General features: G+C 34.8%; 5 protein-coding genes across 7 annotated transcripts in view; 4 read left to right on the forward strand and 1 right to left on the reverse strand.

The window, feature by feature from the left end:
* LOC120424376 (uncharacterized) overlaps positions 1 to 15,973 on the reverse strand; it is a 99,527-nt gene that overhangs the window by 12,356 nt on the left and 71,198 nt on the right. The window lies entirely within an intron of this gene.
* LOC128093277 (ryncolin-1-like) lies at positions 87 to 1,037 on the forward strand. Its single transcript, XM_052709478.1, has 3 exons — positions 87 to 223; positions 283 to 640; positions 695 to 1,037. The coding sequence occupies exons 2-3, from the start codon at positions 470 to 472 to the stop codon at positions 1,001 to 1,003; spliced, it is 480 nt and encodes a 159-aa protein (XP_052565438.1). The 5' UTR covers positions 87 to 223; positions 283 to 469; the 3' UTR covers positions 1,004 to 1,037.
* LOC120424379 (microfibril-associated glycoprotein 4-like) lies at positions 1,326 to 2,576 on the forward strand. Its single transcript, XM_039588478.2, has 5 exons — positions 1,326 to 1,477; positions 1,535 to 1,627; positions 1,688 to 2,024; positions 2,077 to 2,357; positions 2,421 to 2,576. The coding sequence occupies exons 1-5, from the start codon at positions 1,356 to 1,358 to the stop codon at positions 2,527 to 2,529; spliced, it is 942 nt and encodes a 313-aa protein (XP_039444412.1). The 5' UTR covers positions 1,326 to 1,355; the 3' UTR covers positions 2,530 to 2,576.
* LOC120424377 (ryncolin-1-like) lies at positions 2,793 to 4,140 on the forward strand. Of its 3 annotated transcripts, XM_039588474.2 has the most exons (5): positions 2,830 to 2,986; positions 3,041 to 3,133; positions 3,188 to 3,575; positions 3,627 to 3,901; positions 3,960 to 4,140. In XM_039588474.2, exons 1-5 carry the CDS (start codon positions 2,859 to 2,861, stop codon positions 4,066 to 4,068), a joined length of 993 nt encoding a protein of 330 aa, XP_039444408.1. In that variant the 5' UTR covers positions 2,830 to 2,858; the 3' UTR covers positions 4,069 to 4,140. The 3 variants fall into 3 exon arrangements, with proteins under 3 accessions (XP_039444411.1, XP_039444408.1, XP_039444409.1); XM_039588477.2 differs by lacking the exon at positions 3,960 to 4,140 and having other exon boundaries at positions 2,793 to 2,986; positions 3,728 to 3,895; XM_039588475.2 differs by having other exon boundaries at positions 2,831 to 2,986; positions 3,627 to 4,140.
* Positions 14,432 to 15,841, forward strand: LOC128092284 (ficolin-1-like). The gene is made up of 5 exons (XM_052709476.1): positions 14,432 to 14,679; positions 14,742 to 14,834; positions 14,895 to 15,282; positions 15,343 to 15,605; positions 15,670 to 15,841. The coding sequence occupies exons 1-5, from the start codon at positions 14,555 to 14,557 to the stop codon at positions 15,782 to 15,784; spliced, it is 984 nt and encodes a 327-aa protein (XP_052565436.1). The 5' UTR covers positions 14,432 to 14,554; the 3' UTR covers positions 15,785 to 15,841.

A 15,973-nucleotide genomic window follows, 5' to 3' on the forward strand; every position in this document is an offset into this window, starting at 1 on the left:
AATTCCCCTTTCTGCTTATAAATAACGGAGCATTACCAGCTCCATAAGTCAAAAAAAAAAAAACTTCATGCTGGTGAAGCAATCTCAAAGTTGAAGAAATGTTATTTCAGTGTCTTTTGGTGGTGTTGTTAAAGAGTTGTCTATCTGAAACAATTGTTAAAAATGATTCCGATGGTTTTGGCTACGAGTTGCTGATAGCTAAAATTGATCACTTGGAAAATAGGTAAATCAAGATCAATTTTGATGGTGTTCAAATGATTATCATCTCGCTATTACATTAAGATTCGTGGAGCTTTTAAATGAAGTGAAAAGGGAACTGCTGGCAAACTCACCACATCAAAATAGCAACATTCAATGTCCCCAAAGTGCTCCTCGAGAGAAAAATGAGGTGAAAGAGGTTCCTGCGATAACTTCGTGAGAACTTGAGCCATCGAAAGTTTCCGGCCAATATTGGCTAGCGGTTCCGGATATGCCTGCATTTGAGGTTTACTGTGAGCAGACTCTGCAGGGAGGGGGTTGGATCGTGATTCAGAATCGATTCGACGGATCGGTGGATTTTTACAGGAACTGGACGGACTACAAGGAAGGATTTGGACGGTTGGATGGTGAATTTTGGCTGGGACTCGACAAGATTAATTTGGTAAAACATATATTTTTATTATTTCAATCGTATTTTAAATTTGACATTTTGCAGTTAACCTCTCGCAAAGCGCGAAAACTTCTGGTTCATTTGGAAGACTTTTCCGGCAATAAAAAGTTCGCCCTCTATAGTGAATTTGCCATCGGCAGCGAAAGTGAACAGTACGTTTTGAGCACCGTTGGTGGACACAGCGGAACCTTGGTGGACTCGTTTGTCAATCACAGGGGAAACAAGTTTACCACAAAAGACGTCGACAATGATAAAAACTCGAAAAATTGCGCTTCTTGGTTCCACGGTGCCTGGTGGTACACTCCGGGATGTTACACAAGGTATGGTCGGTTTAAGTTTTGGTGTTTGTTCTAAGATTTTTATTTGAAATTTTAGCAACCTAAATGTACAAAAAAAAAAAAATGTACAAAAACGTTATTGATACTGCAACAATGTGCTGGTACGGATTTGCAAGCAATTTTATGGTTTAAAAGTCTCAAAGATGATGATCAAGTGAGATGATTGTAATTTGTTATATTTTTATGTTTGCAAATAAATGAATCTGACGGGTCACAATAAAAGGAAATAATCTAATACTTTTTCAATGTTGACGTTTTGAAAGAAAAATAATCATTTGTACCACACTTGGTACAAAAGGGGTCGTACGAATATCGTTTTCGTCAGTTGTATATTTTAATTTGCGCTCGTCTGAAGCTGTTTCAATAAAATGTACAAGGTGGTTTGGTTGCTACTGTGTTCCGGGATTTGCAAGAGTTTGTCAACAAACAATACCAACGATGGGTTTGGCAACGAAATATTGCTGGCTAAGATGAACTTTTTGGAAAATAAGTATGTTTTGTAAAGGAAAATTGATCAGTATGTAACGAATCATATTTTATATCGAAGGCTTAAGGAACTGCAAGTGGAACTTAAGGAACAAAGTGAAACCATTTTACATAAGCTGGAATCTAACAAGCGGGTTCTGATCGAGCAAAACAGGTATGATAGACTAACTAGTCGTATTGAAAAAAACAATACATAATCAAATTTGTATTGCAGTGAAATTAAGCAATCAATATTCGAATTGCGCCCAAGTAGACATCCCTCAGATAATAGCAATATTCTAGATTTTTTAATTGGGAACACTACTTCACAAATCCGATCGACGATTGCTTCCTGTAAATCGTCCACAAAATCAGGAATATACCTCATGGCCGTAGATCAAGCAAACAAGTTTGAGGTATATTGTGAACAAAAACTCTACGCTGGAGGCTGGGTTGTAATCCAAAATCGTTTCAATGGGTCAGTTGATTTCTACAGAAATTGGACCGAGTACAAAAATGGGTTCGGTGATCTAAACGGCGAGTTCTGGCTAGGACTAGATAAAATTCATGCGGTATGTAAATCGTTTTTGAAGAAAGAGTTTGTACATACCATGGATTTTACAGTTGACCCAAACTAAAGTTCGTGAGCTGTTGATTCATGTTGAGGATTTCGCTGGAAATGTCTACTACTCAAAGTATGGGGGGTTTGCCATCGGTAGTGAGGATGAGTTATTCGACCTTAAAACGTCACTCTTCTTCCACCAAAGTGGCACCATGGGGGATTCTTTGACGCAGCATAGGGGACACAAGTTTACCACGTACGATTCCGACAACGATACGTATGGTCCGGGAAACTGTGCAGAATTGTATCATGGAGCTTGGTGGTACAATCGGTGCCACAACAGGTATGAGAACTTGATAAATAAATTGTTGATTTTTTGTAGCGTTAAAGACTGCTTATCTTGCAGTAATTTAAATGGATTGTACAAAGATGCGGAAAATCCTGAAACAATGAGTTGGCGTGCATTTGATAGCAACTATCAAGGATTGAGTGCGTCGAAAATGATGATCAAATAAAATATCAGCCAATTTTTTTTATAAGGGCGGTTCCCATGAATTTAATTTAAACCAAGTTTTTAGAGTAGATAAAGTAACAAAATAAGTGTGATCTAGTGGACACGTTTTTGCATTGATATTTTTAAAATAAATAAACACAATTTGTACCAACAAAACACTCAAGTCAAATACTTTTCTTTGACTCTCCGCAAAAAATAGTAATGGTTCCGATTCGCTCGTCTTCGTCGTTCTTCTTTACAAACTGTATATTACAGAAGGAAATTTGTATAATGAACTTAGTGCCTTAAAACATCTTGTGGACTGCAGTTGTTATTTACCGTTGCTTCAAAATGATTCAATATTGGGTAATTTTCGTTTTAAAACTTGGTTTGCTCTGTGTTGATGGTGCACCTTCGAACGATTCAAATGGACTGGGTTACGAGCTTTTGCTGACGAAGATGGACTATTTAGAATACAAGTGCGTAAGCAATGATTTTTTTTGTGGCATGTCTATTATTGTAACGATTTGCAGATTTCTAGAATTGCAAGTGGAGATTAAGGAACAAATTGAGTCTGTGTTACTGAAGCAGGAGAAAAGTGAACGTGCTGTGCTCGAGCAAACAAGGTAATTTGTTGTTTCCTTATTTAACAATTAAATTGCAAATTTTACTTGTTCCAGTGACATTTTGGTGCAGCAAAAGGTGTTCGCTGATCATGAAGCACTGAAAAAGTCCATTTTCGATTTACGACCGAGAAAGCACCCTTCCGATAACAGTGAATTTATTGATTTTTTGTTCAAGAAGCATGTAGTGGCAGTACAAAAGATCCCTCCGATCAAATCGTGTGAGTCAGAGACGTCCAAAAAGTCAGGAATATACTTGCTATCCCTGGCAGACGCAACAGAGTTCGAAGTTTATTGCGAGCAAGACATGCACGATGGTGGTTGGATTGTGATCCAAAATCGGTTCGACGGATCAGTTGATTTTTACAGGAATTGGACCGAGTATAAGAATGGTTTTGGCAGCCTTGACGGAGAGTTTTGGCTTGGGCTAGATAAGATCCACAAGGTAGGATTGATATTCTAATAGTGTTGGTTTATTTATTATATTTTACTGCAGCTAAGTTCATTTAAAATTATGGAATTATTAATTTACGTGGAAGACTTCCATGGCCATGCAAAATATGCTATTTACTCGGACTTCTCAATTGGTACTGAAAGAGAACACTACACTTTGAATGTAAAAAGTGGTGAACGTGGAAACCTGAATGACTCTTTGCTTGAACAGAATGGAAAGAAATTTAGCACTTTTGATGTCGACAATGACGAAGACTCATCTGTAAGTTGTGCTTCTGAACGCCGTGGTGCTTGGTGGTATGACTCTTGCAGCTATAGGTAATTGACAGCTTTGAGTGTTCAGTGTTATGCTTTATTTATATTGATTTTATTTTAGCAACTTAAATGGACCTCACTTAAATAAAGAAGGGCGAGCCTCAATGTGTTGGTATGCATTTTCTAGCAAATATCAAGGATTGAAAATCTCAAAAATGATGATTAGATGAACGGAATAAGATAATCAAATATTGCCAGTGATTCTATAATATATCAAAGTGTTTATGAAATATTTGACAAAAGTTCTCCTTTTTTATCACAAAAAAGTGTAAAAATTGGCCCACGGCCCACCAAACTTTCACAACTAGAACCGCTACCCTGATTGTTATTCTGCAAAGTCCAAAACCTAAAAGCAGATAATTAAATCATTTCGAAACATTTGGCCCACTTTTGAGGGGAAGGCTACGAAAGCGCGAAGGCTGCAAGTTGCATTACAAAACGGGGTACAGGCGGGAGTAAGGTTATCATGTTTTCCCGCCTTCATTCATATTTTTATTGCACCAGTCATCATTAAGAGCTTACTTTTTTCCCCTGCGTTCGTCAGGGTTCGGCGGTTTTTGGCCCCCAGAAAATGTCTTCTTTTATGGCACATAGGCGTTTTGTTTCTTGGGACGAATAGTTCCAAGAAGACCACAGTTGAAAAGAAAGGGAAACGGTTTTTGGGGGGAAAACTCGGGGACGAATCTGGGTTAGCAATGAATGTTCAGTTCATTCAATTCAAATTCAAATCGTCTCGAGGGGCTCAGCTGTTTGCTAACCTGTCTTCTTTTTGGGAGATTTTTGAAAAAGCAAAAGTAAACAATGTCGAAAGTTTGCTCGAAGACGGCGCCACTGGGTTGAGAGATTAATGGGTTAATTTAAAATGTTTGTCACTTGTTTCGTGAGAAGTTTGGTAATTGGGTTTATGAGAGAAATGTTGCCTTCTTATGCAAAACAAGACATTAGGTTGTAAGAAATGCTGCAGTTTATTATCATGATTCTTTGACACTCGAAATTTTACAGTTTTTTAAAGCATACGACTTCTTATGTAACCCCACTCCAATCAATCCGATAAGTCCATATAACAGTAAAACGCGAAATGATTCCCTCATCAACGCCACTCTAATAGCTCAATGATGTTCCTTCTCATCGTTGTAGTCTTGACAGTCGTCTCAATTGCAGAAACCAGTGTGTGCATTTGACAGACTTAGGCACATTAATGGAAGATTCAATATCAATTCTTCATGCTTTTGCTGTCTTACCATTTCAAAAGTTTTAACCCTTTAATTGCCATTTTTCAAATAAAAAATACAAATTACAAATTGAAACAGTTGTTTTCAAAATAAACGAAATTTCAAAACAACAAAAAATAACTAATTTTTCAAGTAAGTCTTGAAAGGGTTCCAACTACAAGTCCCTTCAATTAGTGCCGACACTTGCCAATTGGCATGTCCGTTCGGATTGTCGATGCTAATTTATGACAGCAGCATGGTCTCTTCGGCTCATTGAGAGACAGTAAGTAGCGGTGAGGTTGTCAGGTTGCAATGTTCATTCACTTTTCTGCCGCGCCTGACATTTGAATTGCCGCCTCTTCTTCTCGTTGTGAGGTATAGGTTAGGGATGGGTAAGGGTAAACGACACGTGTGAAAATGTGCTGGTTGGACAGGAGCGTTGGAATTGGGTTGAGAATGATGAAATGGCGATGAATTCTAGAGAATTATGATGATTAAGATTTTTTTTTATTAAATTAAATTAAACATGATCTTTTATGGTTGCTATTCTACTTCATACAATTGTTCACAATAAGTGTATTTTTTTCGAAACATTAAAAAAATTGCAGCAATATGCCAAGTTTTTTTTTTAATTTACGCCTTACACGAATAATAATAGTTGCTATAAACTATTCGTATTTTGAAGATATATTAGCTGTTTTGCAAATTTTAGTTCCTTTTTTAAAGTAAAGCTATTTAAATATTGCTAAATGTGAAAATAACGATTAGAGAGAAATTCATCAAAGAGAACCTAAAACTATTTTTATAGAAATATTCCTCCATCTGCTTCAGTCGAAAATTTGGTTTCAAACGACTTCCAGGAGCAGTTTTCTTTACATTAATTCAGTTATTCGTTGGACTTTTTTAAACTGGTATCACTATTATGTAATTTCAAGACTGAGAAAATTCTTTTTTGAAATTTTCAAGATCTTTATGGATTTATTACTTTTTGGTTGCATAGGTATCTGAAGTTAAAGGAAAATAAATCATTCCCTGTTTCCATTGAAAATAATAATTTACTGATGTTTTAGGTACTTCTCAAATAAAACAAAATACAAAAAGTCTAAAAGTGCGCTTTTTGAATAAAAACACACAAAAAATATACAATAAATTTAAAAACGAGTATTATAAATTATAGGATTTTTCCATGAAAATATAAATTTTCGAAAATATTTTATTTGCCATTTGATTTTTTGGGGAGTGGAGGAAAACAACGGCTTGCAATGGCGATATCCGAAGTGATTTTTTCCAATACCTTCGGATAATCCAGTCTGGACTGTTCTTTAATATAAAAATTGAAAGTCGGACGCATATTTGCTAAGTTATCGTCACTTAAATGTTCATCGCTATTTTTTTGAAGAAGAGAAATCATCGTGTTTCTTGTGTATTTTTTTCACTGGAGGCTGTACCTCAGCAATTATTGATTTAATTTTCAATATGTTTTAAACAAATTTACAGAAAACTATCTGATCCTTTAAAAAAAAAAATTAAGGATGGTTAAGCTTGGCCATGACTTTTATAGGTAAAAAAGTGAATGCAACTGAGCAACTTTCTACGAAATCGGCCGATTTCATCCCTTTTTTATTTTTTGTATTTTTTGATTTGGCTCAAACTTTGTGGGGGCCTTCCCTATAACCAAAGAAGCTATTTTGTGTCATTGGTTCACCCATACAAGTCTCCATACAATTTTGGCAGCTGTTCATACAAAAATGGTACGTAAATATCCGAATATATGTAACTTTTGAATGAATTTTCTGATCAATTTGGTGTCTTCGGCAAAGTTGTAGGTATTGCTATTGAGAAAAAATAGGTACACGGAAAAAAATGCAGATTTTTTAATTAACATTTTTTTCACAAAAACTCAATTTCCCAAAATACATATTTTTTGATTTTCGAGATTTTTTTGATATGTTTTAGGAGACAAAAACCCGCAAGTTTTGAGCCATAGAGAAACATGGTCAAAAAATCTGCCGCCGGTTTAAGAGTTTTTGAAAAAAATAATGATTTTTGGAAAAAAAAATCAAAATTTCATGCAAAAAAAAATTTGACGTAATTTACAGATTTTTTGATAAAAGGCTCTGTTTTCAAGATATAGCCACCGAAAGTTTGATTTTAGCGAAATATTTGCAGTTTTTCGATTTTTAAAAATAGTGACCATGAGTGACCATTTCCAAAAATATTTTTTTTTGAAAAGTTCAGAAAATTTGCTATAAAATTGTTTAAGAGACATTGAACATTGGACCTCTGGTTGCTGAGATACGGCTTAAACAAAAAGAAACACGAAATTTGAAGTTTTCTAAGTTTCACCCAAACAGCCCACCATTTTCTAATGTGGATATCTCAGCAACGAATGGTCCGATTTTCAATGTTAAAACATGAAACATTCGTGAAATTTTCCGATCTTTTCGAAAAAAAAATCAAAAAAAAAAATCAAGACTAACATTTTAAAAGGGCCAAACATTGAATATTACGCCCAATCAATACAAAAACTGTTTCGATCAGGTGTGTTTTATCTTCAAACGATAGGTTTTTGTCCATAGATTAGGATGCACTATCAATATTGGACCAAAACTTAAGTTTTTAGACTTTCCCAGGCGGATTTATGTCGAAAAAATTTCGCATTTTTTCGAAACTTTTTTCAGAATTGCTCATTTAATTTAGGGTAGCCAAATTTCCAGTAAACCCAATACATGCAGCTTGTAGGAAATTTTATGGCGAACATTTCTTCCTCTGAGAAAATGTAATTTCGACACTCCAGAGCCGAGATATTTGAGTTTTAGTGAGAAAAAAAGTACCAATTTTCAATATATCTCAGAATTCAGAAGCAAGGCCTACTAATTACACGATGTTGCAAGCATGTGTCGCAAAGGTCAGAAATATGTTTTCTAATAGTAATTTTGGCCGCATAATCTGAATCTGAAATCAAATTTTGTTTAAACAGTGATGTTTTGTTGCTACTACCTTTTGGAATGTTATTTGCGTGTTTAACGTGAAGACTTCCATCATTGTCATGATTTTTCGTTCAAAGATATAAATTTTGCGTCGCTTTCGATATTTTGACAAAATTCCTTCAACAAGTTGTTTAGAATAGTGCCCTACACATGCTGATTCCTTTTGGTAACGATTATCCCATTCCTTGTAAAGTTATGGAAATCGTCATTAATCAATGATTGCCAACTAGGACGTCAATGACTGTGCAACAAAATTATATAAATTTTGAAGCACAATTGATTTAGATCAAAAAGTCTTTCAGTGGCTTCAAGAAGGCAACAACCGGCACATGCTGATTCCTTTTGGTGCTGAAATTCGTAAAATTGAATTTAATAAAGAATATTGTTTGCAATTCCGTCGTGAAACTACTTACTTTTCCTGTCATTCTTGAACGACGAAATAGCCTACTTTTCTGTACCAAAAATAACAGAATCGAATAGAAACACTTTTCAAAATAAATGCTGAAAAGTTCTACTTTTCAGCACTGAAATGGGTGCTGAAAAGTTGAACTTTTCAACACTTGTGTCGAAAAGTAACACTTTTAAACATTTTTTTGATTTAAACGATTTATTGACAAAATACATGAAAATTCGACTTAAAATTTCACTCAATGGGTGTTTTTCGAAATTGCAAAAAATGTTGTATGGAACTCGTTGCAAAACTTGATTTTTTCAGCACTCGTCGTATTTATCCAACTCGGTGAACCTCGTTGGATAAATGTACGACTCGTGCAGAAAAAATCCTCTTTTTGCAACTTGTTGCATAAACTACTATTATCAGCAATTCCATTTGAAAAGAGCCTAAACCAAAAAAAAAGTTCTCCGATCGGGCTCAAAATTTTTCTGGGGGTTCCTTGGCCAAAATAATTAGACCCGTATTTTTTTGTTTGGCCATTAGGGTGGCCTACATCGTGCTAGGGTGGTTCAAAAAATGGCAATTTTCGTCATTTTTCGCAAAAACCACTTTTTTCTAAAAATCATATCTCCGCGCCATTTCATCCGATTTTAGCTGTCTTAGACGCAAAAGAAAGGTGATGAGTTTGGCTATTTGGGAAAAATAGTAAAAAGTTCCAAAAATCTAGCTTAACTATTGAAAAAGTCGTATGAAAACTTAAAATGGCGTTTTGACCGTGTCTGGACCAAAGAGCCTATGTCTGAAAATATTTTTATCGGATTCCTCGGAAAATTTCACATAACATATCAAAAAATTGGCGATGTCGAACCGTACGTTTTGGACATACGATTTTTTGAAAATAAAAACTGCGTTTTTCGACGCGCCACGCGCAAAAACGGGAAAATGACGAAATCGGCAAAAAATCAACTTTTTTCACTAAAACTGCGATAACTTTAAAATTTCAGCGATGACCTATACATGTCTGGGTACCAAAATTTTCGTAATTGAGAGACGCAACTTTTGGTACCATAACATCTATAGGTCATCGCTGAAATTTTAAAGTTATCGCAGTTTTAGTGGAAAAAGTTGATTTTTTGCCGATTTCGTCATTTTCCCGTTTTTGCGCGTGGCGCGTCGAAAAACGCAGTTTTTTTTTTTTTCAAAAAATCATATCTCGGAAACGTACGGTTCGACATCGCCAATTTTTTGATATGTTATGTGAAATTTTCCGAGGAATCCGATAAAAATATTTTCAGACATAGGCTCTTTGGTCCAGACACGGTCAAAACGCCATTTTAAGTTTTCATACGACTTTTTCAATAGTTAAGCTAGATTTTTGGAACTTTTTACTATTTTTCCCAAATAGCCAAACTCATCACCTTTCTTTTGCGTCTAAGACAGCTAAAATCGGATGAAATGGCGCGAAGATATGATTTTTAGAAAAAAGTGGTTTTTGCGAAAAATGACGAAAATTGCCATTTTTTGAACCACCCTAGCACGATGTAGGCCACCCTAATGGCCAAACAAAAAAATACGGGTCTAATTATTTTGGCCAAGGAACCCCCAGAAAAATTTTGAGCCCGATCGGAGAACTTTTTTTTTGGTTTAGGCTCTTTTCAAATGGAATTGCTGTATAGTGATGATCAATTTTCTTCGAAAATGATCAACGGCTTCACCTTAAAGCGCTGCAATTTAAATAGCTTGTAAGTTCGGTCATACTTTTCTCGCTTTTCGTACCACTTTTATTGATTTTAAAAAATCACTTCAGCGTAATTTAAAAGACAAGGAAAAACATTTTTATGTGGTTAGATTATCCGAAGTGATATTTTTCATCGGATAATCGAGTCTGAAGCGTACAACGTTTGATTTTATTTTTATCAAATAGGGCATCCCTACTTTTTTTTAGTTTTGAAATATGAGACATCAGATGGGAAAAGATATAAAAATTGTTTTCATAAGTTAAAAAAATATTTCGTGAATTATTGGTAACACCATAACTGTAATAATGTATGAGGAATTTGTGGTACTTTCTGCTTCAAAATTTAGTATGTTGAACTTGAAATTTGAAATTAAGTTTTTTTTTGTTTTCGTTTTGTTTTTCTTTGACATTGACCAGAGCAGCAGAACAAAAACTTAAAAGAAAATTTGTACCTGCATTATTTTGCGCAATCCAGTTGTTTGTATGATAAGTCGAATTGAAAAAAAAAATTATTTTTAACAAACCTTTCTGTATAAACATGTGTCAAAATTGTATGAAAACTTGTATGGACGAACAAATGATGTAAAATAATGTCTTTGGTCACAGAAAACAAAATCCAAAAAATGGCTCTTTATTGGGAGCTAAATCTGTTATCGAAACAGTTCACATTCATTGATATTCACTTCAGACACTTTAAGCAAAAAATCGCTCGCTTTGCAAAAAAATAAATACATTAGCACTCATTTCACGATCAAGCTTTTACGGCCCATATCAATTGCATAAGAAAGCACGCTAATAACCATGGGAAGTAAAACAAAACACTCAGCTCGCACACATCATTGGTGATAACAAAACCGGTCCAAGCTTCACCCTCCCCATTCACACTCTACTATTCAGACACAACTGTTTCATGTTTTGTTTTGCGCAAAACGAATGCAGTTAAGTTCGCTTCCACCAAGTTCAAGATCATTACCACGGTGGAGAGAATTTTTCCTACGTGATAAGGTGTCTCAAATGAGAGAAAATTCTTCTAATTGATTTTCCTGCCAAATGCACATAAACTTGCCTCTCTCGCATAACATAATAATCACAATAATTTGAATTATTTCAACACCACCCTCGGCGCGCTTCCTCGGCTCCTGCTCGTTAGGCCATTTATGCGATCAGTCTCTCACTCAACCAACGTGGGATGTGGGGCCGACCGCGTGGAAATGAGATTATGATTGTTTCCAATTAGCTCGCTCATTCGTGAGCGTGTGGGCCTTTTTTTTGTTATGCCTTTTCTCTTGCTCCTCAACTTCTCTTCTCGTGCGGCGTGATCTTCCGAGCCGAAGATCAACCGAGTGAGATATGCGAAGTGAGATGATGAGCTGCTGCTGGCTCTCAGGTGGGTCCGTCCGAAATGGTTGTGGATTTTCCACCATCAACACGTGTGTGTGTGTGTTTGGGGTTTACTATTTGTAAAGAGTGGAGGAAGAGAAACAGAGGCAAGAAATTGCATGCTCGTTCGGAAATTGGGTCAGAAAGTGCACGATGGAAACGGAGAGTGAGAGTTTGGCTTCGTTCCACTGATTAGAAGCGTTAGGAATCGTTAATGGTTTTGGGGGTTTCATCGGAATGTTTTTCTCCCGCTTTATAATGGGTATTATTTTGAATGGTGTATGATTTTTAATTGAAATTCGATATCAATTTGCGCAAAGTATTCTTTGAAACTAGCCATACATCAATTTGGGTTTTTTGTTTATTTACAGTACACTATAATAATATTATTATTTAGTGATAAATAATTAGATCATGTATGAGATATCGCCAGTAAGAATGAGCAAAAAATCGTGATTGTATTTTTTTATGATTCTTTATAACAAAAAAAAAAAAACAATTCAAACGAAATCAAAGAATTTATGGTCCCATTCTTCTTATCATGTGTGCATTTATCAACGTTGGTTTTATTATTTATCATTCTACAATTTTTGCTCGAAAAACTCTAGATAAATTAAATTAATATTAGAATTTTAAGCTACACATCCATATTCATAGAAAACTGATTTGAAAATATTTATACTCAGTCCCAAGATTTTCGAGTTTGTCAAAATTCTGTCAAAATCAGCTACAAAACTTGTCGATTTTCGGCAACATAATAAAAATTAGTTTCATCATTTTCTCTGTTAAGAATCTTAATTTAATTTAAAATGTAATCACTGTAGCCGACTCGTTCCTTATCAGGTCCCAGCACCGAAAAGGACCCAATAAAAATAATTTAATGAAAAAAGAGAATCTTATTTTTTTCAAAAAGTTATTTGAAGGCAGTTGCAAATATATTTCAAAGTTATAATTTTCGTCGAACTTTAGCTAGGAACCTTATCTGTATCTGTATTGATCTGTATTGATATTTTATCATATTTTTCCCCAGTTTTTTTCTAATTACTTCGTTAATATAAAAAAAAACTTTTTTTATAGTGTCAATCAATACAGTCTAGAACCGATTATCCGAAGGCCTTGGCAAAATTTCACTTCAGATTATCGAATCACGAAAAAAAAATTGTTTTTCGTTGTCTTATTTTTGGTTGCTGAGCTTTAGTATGACCCTTTAACTGCTCTAAAGTGATTTAGAATGTTTAAATCCAAGATGGCGGCCAAAATGGCAATGATGAAACATTCAAATTTTACTAAAATGGGGACGCAGAACTCTAATTTGATGTTTAAAGTAAGAAAATAAAAAAAAAAATACGAAAAAAAATTGTGCAGGCATCAAACCTATATTAATCATTATGACAAAGCCCAGGGCATTGTAAAACTGTTGTTTATAAAAATCTAATAGTTTTTGTTATGTTTGTGCTTGTTTGGTACAAGACACAAGCCAGCACCAAAGAAAAAATACAAGTTTTTAAACCTTAATTTCGTAGGACTTTGGGTGTTTAAAATTTCTCCCAGAACATTTCATTTCCCTTTATAGATCATCATAGTAAGTGATTCCCATATCGATCGGCACGCCGTGGCTGTTAAAATAACTTTTAAATAGCTTTTAGAAACTATATTATATGGATATTGCCATACTGAAGTTACATTTTAATCTGTAATTGTTTAGTAAATAACGAGACGCGAAATGGCAAACGACTTTTGGGAATTTTTGTAGAATGGAAACATTGTTCCTGATATACCTTTCAAATACTGGGTGATCCCAAAGGTTTCAGAAGCATTGGTTTTTTTTTCAGAAACCCTAATGGACACTATTACAAAATAAAACAAAAATGTAATTTTCTACCTGGAGTTAACCTTCAAGTGGCGTCAACTTGAAAATTGCAAAACCCAAAAAACCCGAAATCGGTAATATGAAAATTGCTTTTCAATAGTGAATATAATTTTGGTTTTCAACATAATTTTTTGAAAATTTTAAAAGACGTTTTAAAAACTATGAAATTAAAAAAAAAGCATCTCAGTTAAAAACGGAATCGACGTAACACCTCTTAAACCTTGCGGTTTCGTCAACGGTTCCACAGGTGTGTATCGTTCTTTTTGCGACAAGACTCCGCCTCCCGGGTCTCCTAAGTGTGAAGGTATGGCACGGGGAGAGGGCACCGAATACCTATATTTACACTTAGAATTTTTTGCGTCCGCCTCGGGATTCGAACCAGCGATCTCTGGATTGTGAGTCCAGTGCGCGGTCCGATTGATCCACACAGGCAGACTCAGTTAAAAAAGCCATGCTAATTTGTAACCTTAAAGCTGTGTTTTTTTGGTTCGTTGAAGAAGTGAAGACTATTAGTGGTTATATTTTTAAAGAGCAGAATTTATTTCCGCAATGTGTCGAGATGTTGATTTTTCACCTGTTTGAAAATATTTTTGATCTTAGTGAAATTCTTTTAAATACAGTGGCTCAATGTTGATTTTTTTGTTTTTAAATGTTTATCAGTTATTCTTTTTTAACTATTCAAACTAATTGTTCTCATCATAACCTACAATTTTGCTTAAGACACCTAATCGATCACAAAATAATGCAAAATGTCATCTTTGGCCTCTCAAAAGTCTCAGCAAAAAAAAAAAAAAAACAAATGAAATCCATTTTTGGTTTTCATGGAAAATTGTTCATTTGAGAAATGTGTTAAAAACCCATGTTAAAAATATTGCGAAACCACCCTCTGTATTTAAAATTAGCGCAACCTTAAGCATGACGTACTCATCATGAAGAAAAAAAATCAGTTTTATGTGGTTTACCACAAAATGCAGGACAGAACTAACAGTGGTATAAAAGTAATCAACGTAATCATCCTTTGCATCAGTTAGGAGTTGGTTGCCCAATGAAGCAGATGTGTGCCATTTTTTAAAATGTTCTTTTGGTTTTTTGTGCTATATTTATTGGCTAGTTTTTGCGCTGAAGGCTTCCCGACTAACAGTTCCGATGGCTTTGGATACGAGCTACTCTTGGCTAAGATGGACTTTCTGGAGTACAAGTAAGCTATCAAAAAAGAGCTTATTTTCAAATCGTAATCATTATTCAAATTTATTTTTTTAGAATCTTGGAGATGCAAGTGGAGATGAAAGAACATAGTGAAGCCATTTTATACAACCAAAATAGAAACAAACAGGATGTTCTTGATCAAACTAGGTTTGTTTGATTAAATTTAGCTTGAGCTTCGATTTCAACAATTTTAATAATTAATTTCAGTGACATTTTGGAGCAGCAAAAAATGACTGCAAATCATGACGCTATCAAGCAGTCAATCTTTGAGTTGCGACCAAAAAAGCACCCCTCTGACAATAGCAAACTTGCGGAAGTTCTGGCGAAGGGAAAAGCTGTGCAGTCTCAAAAATCGAAAACGATAGCTTCTTGCGAGGACGAGCAAACGAAACAGTCCGGGCAGTATTCGCTGTCGGTGGAAAATTCAACTGCGTTTCAAGTGTACTGCGAACAGCGGCTCCAGGGTGGAGGTTGGATCGTGATTCAGAATCGATTCGATGGGTCGGTTGATTTTTACAGGAATTGGGTCGACTACAAGGAGGGGTTTGGCAATTTGAGTGGAGAATTTTGGATGGGATTGGAGAAAATTCATTTGGTATGGTGGTTTAAATGGGTTGAAATTTAAAATATTATACGTTTGATTGTAATTTTCCAGCTAACATCACAAAAACCAAGAATGTTGTTAGTCTATTTGGAAGACTTTGGAGGAAATTCTAAATTTGCAGTGTACGATAACTTTGAAGTTGGTTCCGAAAGTGAAAAGTATATACTTAAAAACGTCCTTAGACTTTATGGAACATTGGACGATTCATTGGTGATTCATAAAGAAAGTACTTTTACGACTCGAGATGTTGATTTTACACTATGTGTTGATAAATATTTTGGAGCTTGGTGGAACTCTAAGAAGTGCTATTACAGGTAAGTTTGCATGGTGATAATTTTGTTTCCCTGTTTTTTTTTGAGATATAATTTATTTTTTTAGCAACTTGAATGGTCCATATTTAACCTTAAAAGTGGACGATACAAAATCAATGAATTGGCATGGGTTTTCCAATAAACATGAAAATTTGAAGATTTCAAGAATGATGATTAAATAACTTTTGAAAATCTACTTGATTTAATTTGCATTCATTATATCTAAGCAAGGTTTTCTTTGAGCTAGAAAAAATCGGTGACCTAATTCGTCATATCTCTCTGCTTATTGTTTTAAGTCTATAAACTCTTTGTGTTGAATCGTTAAATAAATATAGAACGAGTTCGAAGCAAAATAAGAAAAACATCATACA

This window comes from Culex pipiens, chromosome 3 (genome assembly GCF_016801865.2).
Source record: "Culex pipiens pallens isolate TS chromosome 3, TS_CPP_V2, whole genome shotgun sequence".
Lineage (NCBI taxonomy): Eukaryota > Metazoa > Arthropoda > Insecta > Diptera > Culicidae > Culex > Culex pipiens.

Coding starts and splice junctions, on each gene's coding strand:
- LOC128093277 (XM_052709478.1), top strand. CDS start 470: ATGCCTGCATTTGAGGTTTACTGTGAGCAGACTCTGCAGGGAGGGGGT. Junction 641..694: donor GACTCGACAAGATTAATTTG/GTAAAACATATA, acceptor GACATTTTGCAG/TTAACCTCTCGCAAAGCGCG.
- LOC120424379 (XM_039588478.2), top strand. CDS start 1,356: ATGTACAAGGTGGTTTGGTTGCTACTGTGTTCCGGGATTTGCAAGAGT. Junction 2,025..2,076: donor GACTAGATAAAATTCATGCG/GTATGTAAATCG, acceptor TGGATTTTACAG/TTGACCCAAACTAAAGTTCG. Junction 2,358..2,420: donor TACAATCGGTGCCACAACAG/GTATGAGAACTT, acceptor CTTATCTTGCAG/TAATTTAAATGGATTGTACA.
- LOC120424377 (XM_039588474.2), top strand. CDS start 2,859: ATGATTCAATATTGGGTAATTTTCGTTTTAAAACTTGGTTTGCTCTGT. Junction 3,576..3,626: donor GGCTAGATAAGATCCACAAG/GTAGGATTGATA, acceptor ATTTTACTGCAG/CTAAGTTCATTTAAAATTAT. Junction 3,902..3,959: donor TATGACTCTTGCAGCTATAG/GTAATTGACAGC, acceptor ATTTTATTTTAG/CAACTTAAATGGACCTCACT.
- LOC128092284 (XM_052709476.1), top strand. CDS start 14,555: ATGTTCTTTTGGTTTTTTGTGCTATATTTATTGGCTAGTTTTTGCGCT. Junction 15,283..15,342: donor GATTGGAGAAAATTCATTTG/GTATGGTGGTTT, acceptor GTAATTTTCCAG/CTAACATCACAAAAACCAAG. Junction 15,606..15,669: donor TCTAAGAAGTGCTATTACAG/GTAAGTTTGCAT, acceptor TTATTTTTTTAG/CAACTTGAATGGTCCATATT.